At 49.9% G+C, this 22,540-nt stretch overlaps 1 protein-coding gene across 1 annotated transcript in view; it reads right to left on the bottom strand.

Moving 5' to 3' along the window:
* CTNNBL1 (catenin beta like 1) overlaps positions 1–22,540 on the bottom strand; it is a 46,413-nt gene that overhangs the window by 1,233 nt on the left and 22,640 nt on the right. The window contains exons 11-15 of the mRNA XM_068416121.1: positions 18,992–19,173; positions 10,787–10,884; positions 9,644–9,724; positions 3,626–3,763; positions 2,941–3,013 (exon numbers count right to left, since the gene is read on the bottom strand). Coding sequence (XP_068272222.1) covers positions 2,941–3,013; positions 3,626–3,763; positions 9,644–9,724; positions 10,787–10,884; positions 18,992–19,173 — 572 coding nt within the window. The remainder of the gene's footprint in view (positions 1–2,940; positions 3,014–3,625; positions 3,764–9,643; positions 9,725–10,786; positions 10,885–18,991; positions 19,174–22,540) is intronic.

Below are 22,540 nucleotides of genomic sequence, written 5' to 3'. Positions count from 1 at the left end.
GCTTCATTAGACAAAATACAATGGTTAGAGAACAGTAAAAATCAATAGGGAAATACTGAAGCTTGTAATGGATATTGGAAGCTATAAAGCCTGCCCGTGCTGAGGGACCACGTGCCCAGTTTAGCACAGCCCTCATAACATACTTCCCTTTTCTTTCTGATTACCCACGCTAACAGGTCTGGTTTGTAACATCCAGCAGACATTCCACCTTCCCAGCTCCCCACGTGCCCACCACCTTCCTGGAGCCAGAGGTTTAACCAGGCATCGCATCCCGGTGCCTGCAGGGAGGGAGCTCTGCCCCCCAGCTCCTGCAGGCCCCCTGCCAGCAGCCCCCCGAAGGGCGCAGGCACCCAGGGCTGCTCTCCCCGGGTCCGTAGGTAACAGTGTGCTTTCCCCTCCCAGGGCTGAGCATCGCTGTCCACAGAGGTCTGTGCCTCACTCCATTCCCACTGGAGATGGAGACCAGGAGCTGCCCCAAGACACAGACACCACCTGCTGTCACGAAGACCAGTCTCCATCCCCAAACCATCCCCCCAGCCAAGGCACAGGCCCTTCAGCCGTTTTCTCCCAAAGGATAAACTAACTGTCCCGTTGCCAGTAACGCTTGATCTTCAAGAAGGGACTGTGGGCGGACTGGTCAGCCTGCAGAAATGCATTTAATGAGCCTTCAGTTATTCCCTGCCCACTCCTCCCCCTTGAAAGCCTACCGTAAGAAAACACTCTTGCTTCCTTACTTGCATCGTAAGTAATTCTGAGCAACCCCAAGGGATCCATCAGCTGTCAGGTTGCCAGAGAAACATGGAGAATATGTAGGCCATAAAAATCAAACTAAAAACCAAGCGCCTAATTAGTATGCAAAAATAGAAAATAAAAACTGAACAAGAGCAAAACACTGAACAAAAAGTAAAAATAAACCAGCCCTCGTCTGTCCTGAGAGCGAGCTGGGAAGTGGCCTGGAAACGTTTCAGCCAAGGCTCAAGGCTCCCCACCTCTGTGTCATTGGGATGGAGTCGTACAGCTCAGACACCAGCTGAGTGTCGGAGATCCCCCCCTGTCCCCAGGGATGCTTCCAGGGCCCCCAGCCCCACCACACCAACCGAGGACCAGCTCCTCTGGAGAGGCAGGTACCTGTCCGTGGGGTCACTTCTGCTGAACGCTGGTGAATCTGCGCTGACCACGTGTTTGGAGACAGGTGTGTGACTGCTGAAAACTGACATTTCACCAGCACACACTGCAGAGGAGCTCAGTGCTGCTCCTGCCTGGTGGGAATCTCTTGGGCCCCGTTCCAGTGTTTCACAAGGGCCCACCAACTCATTTAAGGTCACTGACAACTGTGATGGCACAAGTCTCTCAAACTGACAGGCAGGGAGGTGGGGCGAGCTGAAGACAGAGCCCCAAATACTGTATCCATCCCCTGTGTTATTAACATGCCATTTGTGGCCTCTCCAGGAAGAGAGCACGTTACTGCTGAGAGTACCACCCTGCTGCACACCCCGCAGCCTGCAAGACAGACAAACCACTGAAAAAGTTTCACAGTGCAAGTCACTGTCTCTGAAGGAGATTTGGGTGAAATTTTAAGGCAGCTGCCCTCCAGTTCAGCTTAGTACTTAGATCAACAGAGCAAAGACATGAACGTGAGGTGTGCACACAGCGAGGTGTGCAGGAAAACCCCTCGGGCACCCGTGGCCCAGGTCAAGCATGGGAATCTGAACGTGGATACGAGCCGTGCCCTAAGTTGGAAGTGGACAGTTTGGAGGCAGGAAACGTCAAGTACCACAATTAAAAGCAGAAAAGACGACCTATGCAGTCCCCTCTGTTCATCAGCAGGCATTAACTTGCACTTGCTGGCAAAGGACAAGGGACAAAGAGATTGCCTGTAGCTGCAGGTAATCTCACACTGTCAGAAAATTGAATTTCACCATATCAGCCATCCTCCTGATCTCCTTCTTTCCCGCATATGGGAAGGGAGGAAAATGACAGGATCTGCAAGAAAAAAGCTGCCCATATGTGCCAGTATTGAGGGGCAGGGGGAAGAAAAGGCCAGGAGAACATCACTGTTATTCCCAAAGAAAGCAGAGACATCGAAACAACAACGCACAGCCCGGGGCCCCCGGAGATGCTGCCAACCTTCCCTTCTCTTCAGAAGGGAGAGAGACTCCTCACCCCTCACCAACACAGCCCCTCAGGAGCAGATACGTCCCACACAACCCTCTGCTCAATCAGGAGGCACCTCCTGCAGGCAGCAGGTCACCAGCTCTCCAGCCAAGCCTCGCGGCTCGGAGCAGGCTGTGGGGACAGTCCCAGTCCTGTCCTCCTCTTCCCCGGTCCAACCGGCTGCTCCTGCTGAAGGGCAGCAGGAGGCTACAGAGGAGAGCCCCAGCTCAAACAAGCACTGCTCTAATTCAACATGAGCATTAAAAATAACAAGCAGTACTTTAAAACTGGGGCTGCAAATCACAACAGCTACATTTTAAAGCTACAGAGGATGCTTTAATGCTATAATCCATATTAATCTGACACTAAGAAGAAGACAAATACACCACGGATAATAATACGGTGCAGATGGTAAAGTGCAGGGCCGTGTTAATGAAAGAGGAGACTCCACTGTTCTTCCCTCCAGCATGCATATACACTTCCCTTAAATATTTACCCTGGTGTTAATGTCAGCAGCGAGTTCCAGCCAGTCTGTAGCTGATGGCAGCACGAAGTGACGTGCCCTTCCATGACAGCAGACAACAGCAAGTGTCCTAACTCCCAGGTAAAGCACGCCGATTATCAGGGCGATTCCAGCCCTGCCCAGATCTCAGAACTCTACTCAGCTGCTGCCTGAAGATGCTCATGAAGTCAAGGAGAATTACACGTGAAGGCTCTTCCTACAAAGTGCCGACCAAGCTGCCCCTGCTAGAGATGAGACACGTGCACGGGAATCTCTCAACTCACCCTTTAGGATGTGCCGAACGATTTTAATGGAGCTGCCTCTCATGTTCAGAATCTGATGGACTCGCTGACGAATCTGATGCGGGACAGGAAGGAGAAGTAATCATCAATACAACACAAAACCATGCACAGCCCCACTTCTTCCCACTCTGAGGGAAGAGCAGAAACCCCGAGCACCACAAACCCCAGCTCAGCCTTGCCAGTCCACAGTCCCAGAGCACCCACCCAGACTCACTCAGGAAGGCGTGGGGCACAGGTCCAGGTAACCACATAACACACTCACAAACCCCAATGCATTCACACCAGCAGAGATGCAGGATTTTGCACGGATCAAGAAAAGCCACTTGCTGTAGTCTGTGCCTTTGTGAGACCTTCTCAGAGAACGTCCCCTTCCACTACCTCTCAGCAGTGGTATAAATAGGCCCTTTCCATGTCAAACTGTCACCTCGCTCACGGCAGACTGTATGAATTCAGTGACAACAATCAGCTTCTGCACCCACTAATGCCACCCTAACTGCTGTAGCTCCATGAAGCTGTATGGACACAAGTGCAATAAGCAGGAGTTTCCTCCCACAAAAGGAATTAAACAGAAGATTATTCGATGAGGCAATATGTGCAAGGATTTAGAGTCATGTTTGCATCATGGATGGAAACACAGATGATCTGCCAACCCTGTCTATGGTGTTACCTGGGGAACATTGGCGTTGCAGATCTCTGCCATGATGTAACAAATGAGCTGCAGAACAAAGAGACCAGCATCCAGGCGGCGGAGATAGAATTCGTCTTCCATGTCGTCGTCTATTATCTCTCCCCGACGCACCATGTCCTGCACAGCAACACAAAGAAGAGGCGTGGTGACCGTCTCCCAAAGTACCTCCCATCAGTAGTGGCAAAATGCTGGTGATATTTGCGGTGTCTTAAGAAACGCTTTGTTCCCCAAACCATTAAAGTCCATACATTTCTCGCCGTAAGTAGAAGTCCTTTTAATAATTCATTTAAATTCACAAAACATTTCATTCAGTTTTGAACACGGTTTTGCCTTCGCAGGTTGTGAAGTGTGTCCATCTGCAAATCAAAATTTTAATTTAAACACACAAATTACATTTCTCAATTGAGCGTTTAGACACTGTGAGTATGGAACAAACCAGTCCATCTATTATTTATAAGTTCTTTGTCAAAACAGAACAAAACAACCTGCTCTTTTACTGGCCGTTTGAGGGTGCTGTTAAGCAGTGCAGAACATGACTCCAGCAGACTCAAAGACCTACCAGGCTTCCAACTCCACTGTCGACTGATGAATGAGAAAACAGGTCCAAAAATCCTGCCCAGGAACAGCTTTGCCTTGCCCTGCCTTGCTCTTCCAGCTTCACCCATGGGGGATGCCGACGGGGCCGAACCCCGGCCGGGGTCTGCTTGCAGAAGGCCCCTGGCTCCACGGGAACGCCGCAGCGGGTCCCTCCTCCGCACACACGGCGTTTCACCAGCGAGACCTGCCCCAACGGAGCCCCAAGAGGCCATTCCACTCTTGTTCAAACGGAGCATCTTCAAAACACCGGCGACAGCAGCCCGGCAACACGCTCGGAGCGGCTTCCCCCGAGACAGGCTGGCCACGGCCACGTCTCCATCTTCACGGAGACCGACAGGCCAAAATAACTGCTGTCACGTGCGACCTTTTGCATTCGGGGGTGTGTTTTTTGGTTCTGTTCTTAAGCGAAGGAAGCAGCCTGTCAGGCCCCGCCAGCTCGCTGCAGCTGGCGTGATTTATTATGCAGCCGCCTGGCAGGTGGGCACGCGCCGGCCCAGCAATATTTCCTCATTAGAGCCGTCCCCGGCGAGAGCACCGTGCCCGCGCCGCCCGGCCAGGCGGGCCTCCTCGGGGTGTGCACGCTCCAGGCAAGGTCACCAGCACCAAAGCGGGTTCAGGCTACCAAATTTTCCTGTTTTGCCAAGCCAAGTCCCTGCATCTAATCATAGGTAGAGTCTTTTACGCACACGAAGGAGAATTAACCCTGGAGAGAGCACAACGGATGCTCTCCACACAGAAATCTGATGAAGTGACTTAGGAGTCCAGCTGTTTACCACTGCTCTGACAGCGAGAGAGGAAAGCTCAGGGAATGAAACACTTTTCCTTTCCTCCTAGGAATCCAGCTTGCCAGTGAAGGAACAAGTTACGTTCAAGAAGCAATGCCTAGTTACCAATGCCATAGAGCCAACTGCTTCGGCTACGGCACAGGATGCTGGAGCACCAGATCCTCTAGACTCCAGCACTTGCACAACTGTAATTTACTCCAGGTTTCCAAAATCATGGGCACAGGCATGACTGGGCAGAACTCGCATGTGAGCTCTTGCCAGTAAAAAGAAAAATCCAATTTTGTGCACGGAGTGACTTTCCTTGCCCTACACCCATGCCAAACCGCACGACTCTGACCAAATCTGGCCTCTCAAGCCAACCAGTGCTGAGCCACACTAGCAAGAAGCCACTGACTGAAATATCAAAAACCCCCATTCCAGAAAGACACCAGTCCTGAACTACTGCCTCCCCCCTCCCCGCACACAGCCTCGCTGGCTGCTCCTCTCAACAGTGCTCAATTCCTGCACAGAAAATCACGGAGGCCAGCACTGTGCATCCCCAGAGCAGGAGACAGAGGCCACGTCTGCTCTGTATTCTGATCCCAGCACGGCGAGCGCAGGAGCCGAACCCAGGAAACTGCTGTCTTGATTACACAGCGAAGGCAGCACTTACAGCAGCCCCTCTCGACAGAGAAGCGAGATTATTTCATGCCAGTAAATTAAGCTGATACGAATTAGAAGACAAGTACAGTTTTAAGGTGCCTTTTCACAGCCTTTTTTTTTTTAAAACCACAGCCACCCTTTAAATGCTAATCTGCCTCCCAGTACAGTACCACAGAGCCACCTTCCCACTTTGTCTCTCTTTCAAAGCTGTCACGTCGCTAACCTCCAAGTGAGCGCTCACATGCCATTTCTAATCTGCCAACAATATGTGCTGAGATGCCCCTTGCTGATGGGAGAAGACAGCAATAAGATGGGTTTCTGTGAAGCTAAAATGAGCTTCTCTCCCACTAATGAGGCAGGACTGACAGGCCTCAGGGTGTCAGGTAGAGGCTCAAAACCTAAAGACACGCTGGATCTGCCAGTGCTACACAAAAGATCACATCTGCTCCACACAGTCACTGGAGCAGGGCCCAGAAGGTTCTCCCCATGCCCCTCCTTCCCTGGCACACAGCGGGGCTGGGCAGAGCAGCAGGGACGGGCGCTGATCAGGACAAAGAACATCGCCAGGATCCTGGGTTTACTTCCTCAGCAGGTGGGACGGCGAGGGCAGCCCAGGCCAGGAGAGGTGAGAAGGCTCCGAATGGCCGTGCACGTAAACGGCTATCGTAGCTTGTCTCCTCCACCAAGCACAAGAGTCTCACCCCTCACTTTCTGTCTGTATTACCGGGAAGGGGCAAGTGACACAAGCCATGCTCAGGAGGTGCCTTCAGACCGCAGGCTGACAGCTAAACTCAAGGTCACCGCTAAGCCCTCGGTCAAAAAGGACATGCAGGAGACAGAGACCAACACTTGCCACAGGAGAGGAGCAAGCAGAAGCCTCGGGTGAAGCCCGAGCACTGCAACAAGGACTGCCCAGGACCCCCTGCCTTCAGCTCACAGCAATTTCCCCAGGAGCCTCTCTCACAGCAGAGGCTGCACAGGACACAGGCTCTCCAGCAGCCTGACCACTGTTTGCCTTCAAACACAGGACGTTAGGAGTGAGCCCCAGTCAGGCACGGACTCTGCTGCAGCCAGGAGAGCAGGCAGGCACCCAGGTCACACCAAGGTGGCCGAGAAGCTCTCAGAACCACACAAGGAACCATCAGAGCCCTCTGCAGTTCGGTCCCCCCAAACCAAACCGCGGTGATGGGCTGGCACAAACTCCTGCCTCGGTTATCCGAACCCACGGACGCTGCTCTCGCACCAGGCGTTCCACCTCTCCCTTCCAAGGATGGAATGACTTAACTGTAGCACAATTAGCATGTAATTTGTAAGTCATTATAGCGCTGAGTGTCTGGTGAGAATATTTTATCGAATAAACCTGCTGAGCATAATTTTCTGTGGAACTATAAAAATATTAAACCATCTCCTGTCTTTTCCTACCATCTTTGGAGATCACTGAGGCTATGGCTGCCACCTGCAATTATATCTCATTTTAGAGGGAGTTAAAAGCCACAGGATTTTGCACCATTTTCTACAGAAAGAATTAAAGAAGTTGAGAGGGGAACAAGATATTTTCTAGGTTTCATTAACTAAAAACTCTGAGAAAAGTCTAAGACAGGCATCAGGTGTTGGAGACCAATGCTCACATGGACTTTGCTCCTGGGTTTCACAGGGCAGTCAGGGTAATCACTAAGTTATCACCTCTGATCACTTCTGAAGAGACTCCACAGAAGCAAACCAGTGGGTAACACTGCGAAAGGACTCAGTGGACCTCATCCTGCTTCACTGTCCAGATTAAGGGTGCAGTTTCATTACAACCGTTCCTCCTCAGCAATCCCTTCCCTCCCTTCCACCCTCAACTATTCCCGCACCCCCACTGCCACAGGGCTATAAACCAGATCACTACAATGAGCCAAGCTGAGAGAAAGAAAAAGGAAGAGAACTGCAAGAGCAGGAGCTCCTCACGCCGGCTGCACCGCTAAAGATAAAACATCAGGTTCGATACACTCAATCATTCCCTGTAGGATCAGGTTTCCCTTCTCGCAATGCAAGGCTTACACCAGGTCTGTCCATCAGACCTGCATCTCGCTCTCATCAGCGTAGGCTGCACCTGTAAAATCTCATCAGGTGTCATTTTTCTTTGGGGCAGGGAGAAAGGCGAGGATCTGTACACCAGATTTTGGGGTACTGTGTCCTCTACTGCAAGAGGAAGGTCAAAAGCCCCCACGTGACACAGCACAGTTTCTAAAGGACCAAGTGTTCACACCACCCACTGCAGTGATTCATGTGCCACAACTAAAAACATTAAAGTGCTCCATAAACCCTGTCGCAGCCAGACAACGCCGTGATCTGATGGACAGAACGGTGGCTTTCGCCTGCCTCTGTGTGGGGAACACGCTTGAGCCACTTCAGATCTCAGCAGAGCGTTTCCCACTGACCCTTTGAGGACACGACAAACCGAAGCAAACGGTAATTCCAAGGGTGTTCCAAGCTGGGAATGAACCTCAACATCGTATTTCCTGCACGTTGTGCCCAAGATGTTGCGCATATGAGATGTTTCTGTCAAATCCTATTATTAGCTCTAATAGGAGTGAAGAACTGAGATCATTCATTCCAGCCATTCCAGCCTGCAGAGCCCTGCAGCGGGGCAGAAGCACAGTGGCCTTCTGGATACAGGAGGAAAACCTGAGACTCTTGGGTTTCTCTTCTCTTGTGCATCAGTAAGCACAAACGGGTTAGTATTATCAATAAAAGAGCTTCTGCACACTCAAATTCCCTTCACCCCTGCATCGTGCTGGCTGTTGGCTACAGGTCTGAACACTCGCAGCCTGCTTCAGGATCATTCTGGGTCAAGGGCACATACACCAGCTCTGCACGCTGCGTGTAAGGGCTCTGTGCAGCAGCTGCCCGTACACCGCAAGACTTCAGCCAGAGAAATCCATTCCGAGTTCTAAAACCCACACACCAACGCCGAAATGTAAAGAATAAATAATTTCTTGCTCTGCTCCAAGGAGGATGAATGGAGCGCGGAGGGACAGCAGGAAAGGGTAAAGGCTGTTTTTCTTCAGGCCACCGTTCATTTGTGAAGCTGCAGCTGCCCATATGGAGCCTGAACGCTGGCAACAAAAGCAGCTCCATTCATCACTCACCCCCGCGCCTCCTGAGCGGCAGCAGCGCTGCCCGGCTCCCGTGCCCTCCCTACGTTTGCCAGTGCCCGCAGAGGCGGCCTTGGCAGCGGGCAGGCAGCTGTTTGTCGGAGCCTGCCGGGGGCTGCAGCCCGTGGCACGCCGAGCTCGCCCACGTGCGGGGACGGCGGCTGCAGTGATTACTCCCCGTCAGTGCTAATCAATCTCACACCCTCATCAGTGCTGATACAGATAATCTTGTGGGAAGCCGGCCAAGCTCGCTAACAGCCCTGCAAGCTGCTTCCTGACTCCAACAGCTCGTTCTCTTTCAAAAAGGCTGTTCTAGCTCCAGTTCCAAGAAAGTACTGTGTGGTACCAAGGCTCGTGTCATTCAAAACGATTCACTGCTGGGGTGCAGAGAGCACACACCAGCCTTTGGCTGCAGCCCCATCTAACTAATCAAAATAGACACTTTCTCGCAGCTGATCAGAACTCTACAGGCCGGGGTAGGAGGCCTCGCACATTACCACGTAATTGTCTCTCTACATTTCACTTACGCTCCATCTGCCAAGCCAAGCAAGGCTGCAGCCAAGTAAAAGGGAAGGCAAACTGAAGCAGACTTAGGCCCTCCTGGTAAAATTCACTCCACGACAAGGCCAGAAGCACTTGCTGTAGAGAAGTTCTCAGCCCGTTATCTGAGGTTAACTGGAAGCTGGAGAACGGAGCAAAAAGAACTAAGAGGTAACAGCACAGGCACGAGGGCACGGCTCAGAGAGTGACCTGAGCCAGTTCTGTGCAGACGACATGCCTATGCAGAGGTACTGTAGACAGGAGCTGGCAAAACTTAAGCAATACGCAATACATACATGTTTCTCTCCATCAATCTTCTTATCGGCTGCCTGCATTGCATCCAGGTACTTAAAATACAGCTCCATCAGCCGATCAACCTGCAAAGGCAGAAGAGAGACCTAAGCAAGAGAAAAGAACAATGCAGTCATCTTCAATCCTTCGTGCTACATTGTTTTCCCTCCCAGCTGCAGTCTGCACAAAGCAACAGGCAATTCTGTCCCCCCCGGGAAGGAACACGTTACAGAAGGGCAGCACAAGCGCTGGTCGGACGAGCACGCCGAGTCTGCAGGCATTTGAACTGATCCCACATCACAGTATGGTCCTGTCAGCTCCAGCTGAAAGGCAGCACACAGACACGTGTCCCCGCTCGCTCTCCTGTGGTTCTCCAGTTCTCCTGGTTTCCCTCTATCTGTGCTGTGTGCAGCCAAGCTTATGTTAAATGTATCAGACACGTTACAGCTCCCCCGCTCTCCTCTGAACTGTGTTAGGCAACTGAAAGCCTATCTAGTAATGGGAAATGTTCTGCAGGTTATGAAAAACACCTTTAAGAAATACTAATGAGGAATACCAAGGAACCAGCATCTCCCCAGCGGCGGAATTTACAAATCCCTTGGCAGTTACTGGTTTGCAAAAGCTGCTGTTTCTGTTTCACAGCTGTTTGATCTACCCACCACCGTGTAAATATTGTGGAAAGAATTTCCCAGAGTAAACACCACTAAAGCGACACATTCTAGGAGAGGAATGGGGAATGTTAAGTGTGTACTATAGCAATTCCTCAACTCTCTGCAAAAGAGCTTCACTAGAAAAACTGGCACCTTTCCACGCCGCCCTCGTCTCACAGAGCCAGCCCAACGTAATGCCACACGAGTTATACGGTCAGGGCTTCAGCAGAGACACAACCCAGGGCTGACAATCGCTACTACTGTGTGCAAGAGCACCAGAAAACAAGAGTATGTGTGATGTGGGAGGCCAAGCGCTAAAGGCACTTCGAGTTCCTCTCCAGTCTGTAGATAACATGAATGAGAGGATGACGCCTGCGAGAGCACAAGTCTCTCTGGGCAGGTTCAGTAACACGGCGAGTGCTCGCAGGCGCCCCGCCGTTATCAGGTATCCTCCTGGCCCGGGAGCCCAGAGCCTGCAGACACACATTCAGCACTCACCTTCTCGCTGTCATTCTCTGTGAATTTATTCAGTAACCGTGTCCTCTGCTGCCCTCTCAGGTTTCGCAGAAGGGAGGCCAGGATGGAGCAGACATGTTCTAGAGATACAAAATGAAAATTGCATGCTGAGATGAGGAACGGGAGCTTATTTTCTCCGTAACGTGCCGTTACATTTACTCCCAGCGCTCCCGTGTGCAGCTGTTGGTGGGCAGAACCCCGGCCCCTTCCCATCCCCGGCGAGCGGAGGCAGAGCGGCAGCAGCAAGCCGTGTTCTGGGGGAGCACAGACAGCTCCTCGCCCACCCCAGCCCCGCTGGCGAGGGCTCCCCTGGCTCTGCTGCGCTGCTCCTGCTCGTCCTCGGTGACCTGGAAAAAGCGCCTGACGTAAAGCACAAGTTCTGCTCCGGTTCCCTCCCCGGCTGGCACGCCTGCCTGGCGGCACACGCGCTCCTTTTGGCACGCTCCATCACAGCTAAAGGCACAGCACGGCCTCCCCCCTCGGGGCTAAAAGGAATCCTGGCCGAAGCCAGCACTGCCACTCAAATGGCCCTCAGGTTACCAAAGAAGGGACAGTCATTGTAACAGGAGAGCTTGAGAAAGGAATAACTGTGCCAGCGTGCAGCTCCTGCGGAGACTTGGCTGGTATTAGCTAGAGGAAAAAATCCTCAAACCGCTTTTATTTACAAAAAATCCCATGGACTGAATATGAACGTGCCACAACAAACCAGAAATAACCAAATAAACGTGCTCTACGGTCTTCTCAATCGCACTTGGGGGTCGTATCTTACAGCACAAACCTTGGAGCCAAGCAAAAAGCCAGCGCTGGGAGCACCCAGGAGACAACACGGGTGTTCACATCCAACCACAGCTTTGCTCTGAAGGTGCCTGAACCACGTGCCTCGGACCCACGGCAGTGCTGGTCTCCTCCCAAGGCCCTCCAGGGCGGAGGGACCGGCTCAGCCCCGGGAGCCAGCGCAGGGCGAGGGAAGGAGCCCAGGGAAGGCGCCCACCTTCCTTCTCCTGTGCCAGGGGAGCAGAGCGGGCACACGCCGCACCGCCGGGGTCACAGGAGGTGCAGAGATGCAAGTCATTTGCAAAATGTATGCAAACACCAGAAATGACACTGGCAATAAAGAGCACATTGTTTTAATATGGGGAAATAAAACCAAGCACAAAGGCACAAAGCAAATGAGAGAGGCACAAGTTTCCCTCCCTTGCCAAATCTCTCGGTGTTGCTCCCTGCCCCCAGGTCTGCATACGCTCAGCCCTTACGGTATCTCCATATATTCTAAACTGTAACTTCTCCAAGGTGTCCTCAACTTTAATCTTGCTGATTAAGACTGATGAACAATAACGGCCATAAACATTCCCTCACCCGCGGCGGCAGGGAGAGGAGGAGGGGTGTCAAGATTTGTTATTTCCAGAGAGGAAAACGCGATGAGCAGAGGAAGGGGATCATCACCTCATTGCCGTCAGACCACTTGAACATGCATTTCCACGGCGCCGCCTTGCCCGGAGCCACAAGCAGCCTTGATCGATCGCACCAGCGCACAAAGCACAAGCCCCAGCGCCGTGTTTGCAGGGAGCTGCTGCACCAACTCCCAGCTCACGCTTCACGGGAGGGCAAAGCCACGCGGGTGCTGGGCCGAGCCGTGCCCGCCCTGCCCAGCACGGGTCACCTGCACGAGGGCGGCGCGCGCAGGAGGCTGCGCACACGCACGCACACACCCCATTTCATTAGCTACTTATAAATGTAGCCTCCTTAGAAACAGATTTCTGCCTGAGGTGGTGTCAATTTTTCATGTACCAAAGAGATTGGGAGAGCTGCTGGCAGGAGGAGCAGGGAGATAACAGGTTTATCGGGTGGCCAGCGCCGCGCGGCTGCTCCGTCACTGCGACAGGATAACGCGGGGGTGAAGGATGGCTCCGGGTATGTCAGTGCATACTCAGTGCTCTCGCTGCAGAGAAACTGTTATTCCACAAAAAGCGACACCAAATTAAGTGTCTACATTTAAAAAAACCTGCGAAAGCCTCTGACGTCCTTGCAAGATCCTCTTTTCTTAAGGTGAGAAAAAAACCCTGCCAAAAATGAAGACTTTTCTTTTTTAATACATCCCAACAGATGCTCTGCTCTTACAGAAAGAAGCCAGCATCCTGTATTTCACACTATTTTTTCCCAAACCTTCTTTTTTTGGAAGTGTTTAGGAGTGCTGACACAGTATTTTAGTAGTAATATTCTCATCAATGATATATCTTCATCCCTTTTTTTCAATACTCCTTTACTAGGAAGTGTATTGTAGCCATCATTTCTGCTTTGGTGCTCATATGCAGATATTTATCCATTTTAATCAATAAAATCTTTAAAACTGCTGAGAAGTCTAAAGAAGCTGACACAGGTTTTTTACGAATGAGGTTATTCTTTCAATATATCACTCCAGAAAATCCAGGAAATACCTAGCTGCCTGGTCAAAGTGTTCAAAGAAATATTTCTGGACCAGCTAAACCTATTTCTTGATCAGCTTCCTGAAAAAACACACTAGTGTGTTTCATGCCCCCTCCCCAAAAATCACAATTATGCCGTAATGCAACTCCTGGCCCAACAAACAGCAACATCCATGTGCAAGGACAGCAGCCAAAACCATGGCAAACCCTGGGGGAAGGGAAGCACTAGGGGATAAGGGGCTGAATCCATTATTCAATGAATTAAAGCATTTACACGAGCGATCAGAGGTGAGAGGAGCTAACCTGGAGCGAGGGGCTCTGCGCACGTGGGGTCTCACCATATCCCACGGACTGCACCAATGTAGATCTCACACCTGCAGAATTGGAAGAGCCTGTAACCACAGTATTTGCTCTGGGTTGGATCTTTGGAAAACAATTAGTAGCTGGTGCTGTTCTGGGTCCTCGGAAAGCAAAACCCACAGGTGCCCAGCTTTGATCCGAGCTGGCAGAGAGAGGCCACAAGCTGCACATGGCCCCGGGCGATGCCACGGGCAGCCTGCCTGCCTCCGAGTGCTTCGGGAGCTTCGCAATGACCGTGCCCACGCTAGCCGAGGGCCACAGCACCCACACACAAAGAGGCATTTTCAAGGAGGGCAACAGACACGGCCAGAGGCAGAAGGTGCTGCCTAGCCCCTATTCCTAAGAACGACTAAATGCATTTCCTCTGAAGAGCGAACACCAGAATGAGCCGTGCTCAGCACCGGCGATGCCTTTGATGGAATAACAGTCACCAGCTGGCAGCCAGTATGCACCAAGAACAACTTCTTTTCATGTAAACGTCCCAAAATCTCACACGTTTGTGGATATGGGAAGACAGAGGCTCTTTTCTTACCAGCAGACAACCCTGTTTGCTGCCCAGTGGGCTGGTTCACCCCTCCTCTGCCCAACGCACCGGCCAGCCCCGTCCCCGGGCACATCACAGACGCTCACCCAGCTGCACCAGCATCCCCTCGGACCAGGATCACCTCGGACTCCCGGGAGCCTCTCCCTCTCCAGACAGGCACGAAGATCCCAGAACACAAGCAGTGTTTAAAACACCCTAATTAGATCGATCTTGACTTCAGCTGCAGCGTGTTGGAATACAGATTAATCTATTCCATGGCTGGCACTGGCAGCTGCAGCAGCAGGAGGTCCTGTCAAATCAAGCCGTAACATTACACTCCTCTGCCTTTATTATTCCCCTCACCCCCCCCCTTTTTTTTTTTTTAAATTTCATGATAATGGGCATCTGCCTAGCAGGGAGGAAGCTCGAGCACCCTCCCCTTCAATATCGAGCATCCTCTGGGAGGAAGGGGAAGGCAGGCGCCTCTGGGTGCAGGGGGACAGCAGCCATCAGGTGGACGAGCTGGGGACGCCGAGGAACCAGCAGAACACATCTCGGAGCCTTCTGTCGTGTAAAGCCCTCTTCAGACAAATTGTGGTTTCTAATTAGGAGCAGGAAAGTACCAGAAAAAAAAGCAGCCATCTCTTTCAGAAACTTCTACCCTTCCTACGCACAGAACTCTGTGGCGTCACGCCTGCTTGCTGGGAAGCCTGGACGAAGCCCCCGGCCCACCCTAAGGCCCAGCAGCCCCCCAGCCCCGGGGGGAGGACGCTCGCAGCCGCCCCAGCCTCACCCCGCAGCAGCAGGGCCGAGGGGCCGCTGCTGGTTTCTCCTCTGTGTGGCGTTCGGATGCCTACGAAATGCCTTCTGCATTTTCAGAGTAACCCACTCAAGCACCTCAAAATATTTTGCCAAGAAAAATCTTATCTTGAAGTACAGTAAGAAATACTGATTTTACTGATGGGTAGAGTAAGGCCTGAAAGGTCGAAAAAGCTCCACACAAGGCCCCTGTCGAGCTGGATCCGAGCATCACGCTGAAAGTAAAACAAAATTCTGCCAACTAAGAAGTTTATTTTTGTGACGTTCTTGTAGCAGAGAACGCTAACTTTGATTGAGACAAATTTAACTCTGCACTCGGCATCATGGCTCGTTCAAGTAACACACTCCTGTCACGTTCAGGAGCGTTGATGGTAAAGTAACAAATTGGCACAATAAAGCTCTGTTTAAACAGAGCGATGCCTCCCCCAGGTGCCGTGCCTCCCGAAGACCACCACACAAAAATATGTTCTGCTGGCTGGCAGGGGGGGTTCAGCTAATGAACATACTCTTCATCAGGCCGTTTTTCTGTTGCTGCCTTTTCACTTTCCCACGCCCAGGGAGCTTAGCTCTGCAGCAGGTATCCGTTCCGAGGGCTCTGCTGCCTTTCCGTGTACGTAACGAAGGAGTGAGAGTAGATTTACTAAGAAATGGGTTTTGCTGCTGCTGTTTTTTAAAGGAATTGTAGAGCTGAGTATCTCCAAAACAGGCTCCCTTGTTGTTAGAGGGCGAACAGGCAAAAAACCACAGGGATAGGAATTCTCATTTGGAAATTGGCTGAACTAATTCTCAGGTTGTCAAATTAAGCATTCCTAAGTAAACCTGGCATCTGAGTCAAGAGAAGGCATTTAAATGAAGATGAATTGGACAAACATCCTTTTATAGTTCATTAGACCCTCCAAGTGAGCAAAACTAGCCTGCAAATAACTGTCCTGAGAAAGAGCAGAACATACAGCCTATCAAGCCAGTTATCATTGCTTCACTGCCGACTAATTCTGAAGGAATTTGTGTTTTCTCCATTTTTAGCTCACTGAGACTGTTCAAGAATTCCAAGTTAGCACCCAACGCTTCGGTTCGACTGTTGCTGCGGGAAGACCAGTACCAGGAGATCTTGCACCCCTCCAGACAGACACTCTCTGCCCTTCCAGCTCAGCCCCACTGCAGCCACGAGGCAGTCTCTGACTCGACACCCACCTGGATTACGCTTCTAGCGGGATCACAGTCCTTCATCAGGAGGATTACGGGAGCAATCGATCACAAAAACAAACACACAGGAAAACTCTAAGCCATTTCTGTCTTCAACTGCAAAATATTTCTGTTTTGAGTTGCTTCACTGCCCCAGAAAAAGGGAAATTGCTTCAAATGAGATTTTTCTCCCAAACCTAATACCCTCAGAAGTGTATCAAGATCTGTACAAAGTCAGGGAAACTTCAAGTGTAGACAACGTGTAGTCAGCTAGACACCACCAGCCAAATCTTCAGGCTCAGATCATCCATAAAAATGGTTAAGAAATTTTCCCTTTTTTCCTAATTACGTCATATATATAAAGCATAAATATGTGCAGTTTGGCTTTAAATTGTTCACAGGCCTCCTAGAGTGAAATAATTTTTAAACACTGACAGTGTTTAATGTAGCTAACCAGCACCGGCACCTTTACGCTAGCTTTTAAAAAGAGAGAGAAATACATTACAGAGAAGTTATTTTTATCAAATTTAATTTGGATTATAAATTTCTGTAATAAATAAAAGCTCACCAAGTCGCACTGAGGTTTTTTCACTTGGGTGTTGTTTTGTGGCATTCAGAACATTGCCTTCAAGACAATAAAATAAACATTATGTTATGGACTATCTGCCATGTAAAAAGCAACTGTACTATAAAAGAGAGACAAGAGGAGTATTTTCCTACCACCATCGGACACACACGGAAGATTTTGTGCTCTAAAGAGCATCGGGTGCCCAACGAGAAGAGTGGCTCTGCCGCTCAATTTTTTTTTTTTAAACAGTTTGAACAAAGGATAAGGTTTTTACAAAAAAAGATGACACGAGAAGACTGAATACTGGCATTCTTTTTGATAAATAAAGAGAGCTTCCTAGGATCAGCACAGCACGGAGGGCATCGGTTCTCAGTCGCACCAGACCTGCGCCGTTCCCTTTAACCCCAGCAGGCACCGAGGGGTCTCTGCAGTTTCCCTGTTCAGGCAGTGGCTCACCAGAGCCGACCATCAGCCAGCCGTGCCCCCGAGCACACAGTAATTACTGTGTTGCTGCTGCGACATTTGGCAAAGTAAAAACATATACTGTGCTGCTTGTACACGTGTCAGGACAATGGCTGTGACGGGCTCCGGGGGAACCCTGTTAAACATCTCAATTAAATCCCATCGTTAGAAATTCAGTAACTCACCTGCCCGGCGATGCAAAACAAAGAAAATTGGACTTGCTACCACAGCGTTGGAGGGAGAGTTTATTTTAATAAAACTAATTTCTGGACTCACCTTAATGTCCTCCATTTCTTCTGGATATTAATGAGCTGGAGGTATGATACAAAGACTGTTTGCACGGATCGCTCCATTTTCCTGAGGGCAGATTTGCCTTTTTCCTATCACAGAAATAGTCAGGAACTGACCCCTTAGGGCTTTCCAGACCCCGACCTAATCCTCACAGCAGCCAAGATTGCACACAGACGTCGGCTGCAGTCTCAAGACGAAGCAGATGAGACAGAGATTAACTCACTTTCCCAAACTGAAAAATTAAGTCAACGACATGAGCCACAGACCCAGATGCCTCTACTCAAAAGCTCATATTCTAGCTGGAGCTTTTTCAGTACGAAGAACTCAACAACCTTATTTTCATACTGCAAATGAGGATTTCAGAACATCCTGTAAATCCATCATCTGAGCACACTGCGCTCTCCGCGATTTTATTACACAGACCCCAGAACACACGACAGCATTTCTTCCTCACCATTATCTACGCGAGACAAGGAACACACCACGAGACAGATAAGGCAGCTGGAACTGGCAGCCTGTGTGTGAACCCCCCCCGGGCTGGCGCTGGGCTGCAGGTAAGCCCTGTCTCTCCACCCGTGCTGGGGAAGCAGCCGCTGCCACGCGTCCACCCCGTCCTCGGGCAGGAGGAGAACAAGCAGATGCCCACCGCGCTGCGCCCAGCTCTGAGCTCTTCCAAGAGGCTGCTCAGCCCCAGCAAGCGCCCAGCCCAGCGCCTGGCAGCACCTCCCAGCCTGGGCTCTGGAGAACCTCGGGACACCCGGTCACACCGGAGCTGCGAGGGCAGAACCAAAGCAGGGGACTGGGCTCAGAGCTCCCATTTTGTTGCTGTCTCCTTCCATTTTCCCTTGGTTTGCTGCAAGAGTAATGGATGGATACCAGGCAAGCCTGAGACCCACTCACACCTCTTCAGCTTTTGACAATATTCACCCTTTATAGAACTGAGGTAAGTAACGAACCGGCACAAAACCTCAAGCATCACTGGCATATTTAAAGTTTCCTCCGAGACATAGTCAATTACTAACAAAATGGAAGCAGGACGGAATGACCCTGGATTCAGTTCAGCATAAGGTCCTGCAGTAATACTTCACAGCAGATTTCTGTTAAAGCAGAGTTTTCCAGGGAAGAGAGGAAAAAAATAGAAAAAGAAAAAAATAAAAAGCAACTTCAAAGCATGCAGTTTATTTCTGCAGTGCCTGATGCTCATCGAGTCACACTTCAGTGCTCAGAGCCATGAAAACACTGCTTTTGAGGTGACATTTGTAGTTGCCTCATTACTCTTTTCAAAAGAGTTTTGCATCAAAGAGTCAGAGCTTCAAACAACAGACCCTGCAGGAGTAAAATAACTTATTAACAGCACATGAAATGGAAGCGCCAGGAACTGCTGATACCAAAACAAGCAGGGCAAGTGTGTCACCAACAGCCGGGCTGCGACAGGGCGCGGGCGGGCTGCCTGGGCGACTGGAGGTGTGCCGGCCCCTCCTGGCTGCAGGTACTTTTCAGACACTTGCCTTCCATCCACCTCCTCCACGACAGTAAGAAGGATCTGGAAACGTGCCTACCTTCATGTTCTTTTTCAGTTGTTCCAACTTTCTTTATCTTTTTGGGCGATTTCATGAAGAGTGGAAAGATGGTCCTCAGGCCAAGAATGTCAACAAACTTGTGACAGTTGTCGGTGCCCTCGGGTCCAATCATGGCGTGGTCCAGCACCTTCAGGGCACTGCTGCGGGAGATCTTCTTCTCTCTGTGAAAAGAAAGCTGCCAGTTAAACTTCTCAGGGACATGAGGAGCTTTGGACCACACTGCTTTAAAGAGAGCCTGAAAAGGGAAATGAATAGGACAAGGCAAGTACGAAGAGCCTGAGCACGAGCTCTAAGCCAGATTTTCTTCAAGAAGCCAAAATATTTTATTGACAAATACCCTTTTCAAAACTGTGGTTGAGAATATTCTCTTGGTTATTTCTTTTTTAATGTCTTCTATTTCTTTTTACTTTCCATTTTCTTTTTATTTCATTTTATATCTTTTATTGTTATGGGTTTATTTTCTTATTTTTTTATTTCTCAGCTATTAAAGAAGTTATTGCTTCACCACCTTACACACACTAGCACAAAATGGCAGGGGAGACTGGGTCAGGCACACAAGGCAAATATTGTCACCCCCAAGAGATCAGGATTTAGATCTAGCAACAATCCAATTTAATAAAGGAGTAAATCTGGTAACGCAGCTTGGTGGTCAGCCATAATAAAGAAAACCCATCTCCAGAAACCACCTTTGGAAGGAAGCAGATTCTGGGCTATTCTGCTTTACTGAGAGTTCAGAACGCTGATAACTCACACCGATAGCACACGGATGGTCTGAAAATGACCTCCAAAAGCTCTGTACCTCTCAAACCAGAAACAGAGGAATTTATAATTCATCGAGGGGAAAATCCAAAATATCTTGGGAAACATGAACTGAAAAAGCACCCCCACCTCCCCTCCACAGGGAGCTAAAAATAAAGTACTTCTTAGGCCAGATGATACAAGAAATGTTTTCAGGGGAAGTAATTGCATATTGATCAGCATTTAGGAAGGCTGCACAGAGCTATCTCTGGAATATTCATTGGGTTTAAGTTCAGGCTTTTAGAGATCAATAGCTGCTTGACTGGACTGTCTAGAGTTGATTTTATTTGAAATATTTATTCTGCCAGAGGGCAAGCAGTTTATCTTAGTCTCATCTGTGCTTATTGAGGTAACTTTGAGCTGAACACTAATTCAGCGACAAGCATACATGAGTATCACCAAACAGGGAGCGACCTTGGCCTTCACAGGGAGCTCCGAATCACAACTTTATTTGCTAACCTTTGTTTTCCTCCTTTTAATACCGTTACATCTGAGGGAACTCTTGGCACATTTAGTGTTTCAAAAAGAAGAGGTGCTGACATTATTTGGACTTGCCACATTAGCATAACACCATCTCTCACTTTCCAGAATAGCAGCAAAAGCAGAATGCCAGATTTCCTGGAAAAGAGCTGCATGAAATGGTTCCGTTTAATTAACCAGAAGATTTAGTAAAGAGACAGTCTAAGTTTCCATGGGGTCATTAGGAACAGCAGGACAAGAAAACATAAAAGGATTTTAATAACCATAAAAAATATACCCTGAAATAGCTCTAGTCAAGCTTTGGGGAGCCGTGCAGAGTTGTCCATTTTCACCTTGTTTTTGCTGTACAGGAGCAAACGCTTTTCTGAGGGTGCAGCAAAGCCACCGAATAGCTGCAGGGTATCGGACCGTGCTGCCCCAGCGACGCTGGCTCCCGTGAGCTCCCTTTGCTGCATCTGTCCGTGTGCATACACACACACCTTCCGTTAATAACGGGGAAAGCCACACGTCATTTTTCCTATGCAACAGAGAATCTTCTTGACACATCCCCTGGGAGCCAAGTGGCTGCATCTCCTCCAAACCTTAACACAATTTTACAGCAAAAGCAATAAGCTTCCTGTCAGTGTGCGCGAGGGATCTGACATCACAAGCCTGGTTTTCTCTCTTTTGGCTTTGTAAGGTAAACTGCATTTAGGTTACCACGGCAAGGCTGAGGGGCTGGGTACTAAAAAGTGCTTCCTGACCTAAAAAAATTGAATTGAATTCTATGTGACATCTATAAACTTTCCACTGGTGGCTTGATAAACCACCTTATTTTTGATAAAGACACTCCACTGATGAAGGAGCCTCGTTGCTGCAGAGATGTAAATCAAGTAACTGTACACACCCGTGCTCTCACCCTGCTTCATTCCTGCTGTCACAGGCTCTGTCCTGCTCTTCTCCCAGCCCCCTCTGCTCCCCTCCCACACAGCTGCTCAGCAAACCTCTGCTCCCGGGGGCCAAGGGCAAGTGCCCCTCAACCCTGCAAGCCCGAGAGCACACCAAGCCCAGGACACGGCTTGCTAAGGTCACGCACACAAAGGGCATCAGCCACACCGTGCTCGTTTGCAGGTGTAACCCCTGCGTCCCCATAAACTAGTAGAAGTTCACACAAAACTATGTCATCTTTCACTGTTGGCCGTGCTGTTCAAGGCTCGGTGTAACGGACAGCAGTCCTGTCCTCATTACTGTCTGTAGGAATCTCCTGAGCACGTTAAATGCTCGGCTGAAGGCCGCTGTACTCCCCTGCAGGTCTGTGCATGACCACTGTTAGCAGCACAACTTGGCTGATGCACTGGGCAGCACTGGATACAGAGTGCTGTGTTCTCCGAGACACTAATGGAGATTCAAGCCTGATATCTTTATTCTCCCACAGCTTATCTATCTCGCATCGTGTCAATAAACTTCCAACTTTGCTTATTTGTCCTTTCATCTGCACAGACTACGGCACAATGATTAAACACCTTCAAAGTAAAAACAAAAAATAACAGATCTCTCCCCCCAGTCTTCAGAGGAGACTGACAGTAGAGAAAGATATTCTGCCCTGTTTGTGGGCAAGGTGGTCAATCACGACTGAATGGCTTTGCTGTTTATCATGAAGGTATCAAGAAGACACAGCGATGTAACACTCCCGTGTGGCTCTCTAGATCACAACTATCGAGTTCACTCCCGATTCACAGTGCCAGCCTGTGGTTACCAAAGCAGGACTAAGAAAAACTGAGCACCTGTAACAGCTTTTAAGCACTCACCAAGAGAGCTCCCAATGAGAACTGAGGTTAACAGAATTAATAGCCATTTAATGTCTTCTGGAGATTAAAATACGTAAAAAACCCACAAGCAACCAAACACCAAAACCTTGCAGTGTCAGTTCTCAGACACTTGGCTTTGTTTGGTGGTTTGCAAGCTACAGAAGCGTGCTCCATTTTCCTCATCAAAGCGCCAAGTCCAGCAGAGCTTCCTACCTTCAATCATACCATGACCTGCAAAAGCAAGTACCCCGCCATGGCAGCAGCTGAGCATGCCCAAAGCTTCTCCTCCTAAAGCAGCCACCTTCTGCCAGCATCCATTCCCTTAAAATGGCAGAGAAATTTTCCTCTTGTCGTAATTTCCCAGCTGGGATCCTGGTACAGAGAGTGGCAAACAGTAGAGTCCACCAATGAGGAAAAAACTACTGAAAATCCAAACACCGAGTGCCACCCCCATGGCACCAGA

The sequence above is a fragment of the Nyctibius grandis genome, chromosome 19 (assembly GCF_013368605.1).
Source record: "Nyctibius grandis isolate bNycGra1 chromosome 19, bNycGra1.pri, whole genome shotgun sequence".
NCBI lineage: Eukaryota > Metazoa > Chordata > Aves > Nyctibiiformes > Nyctibiidae > Nyctibius > Nyctibius grandis.
This window is presented reverse-complemented; position numbering and strand designations above follow the sequence as displayed.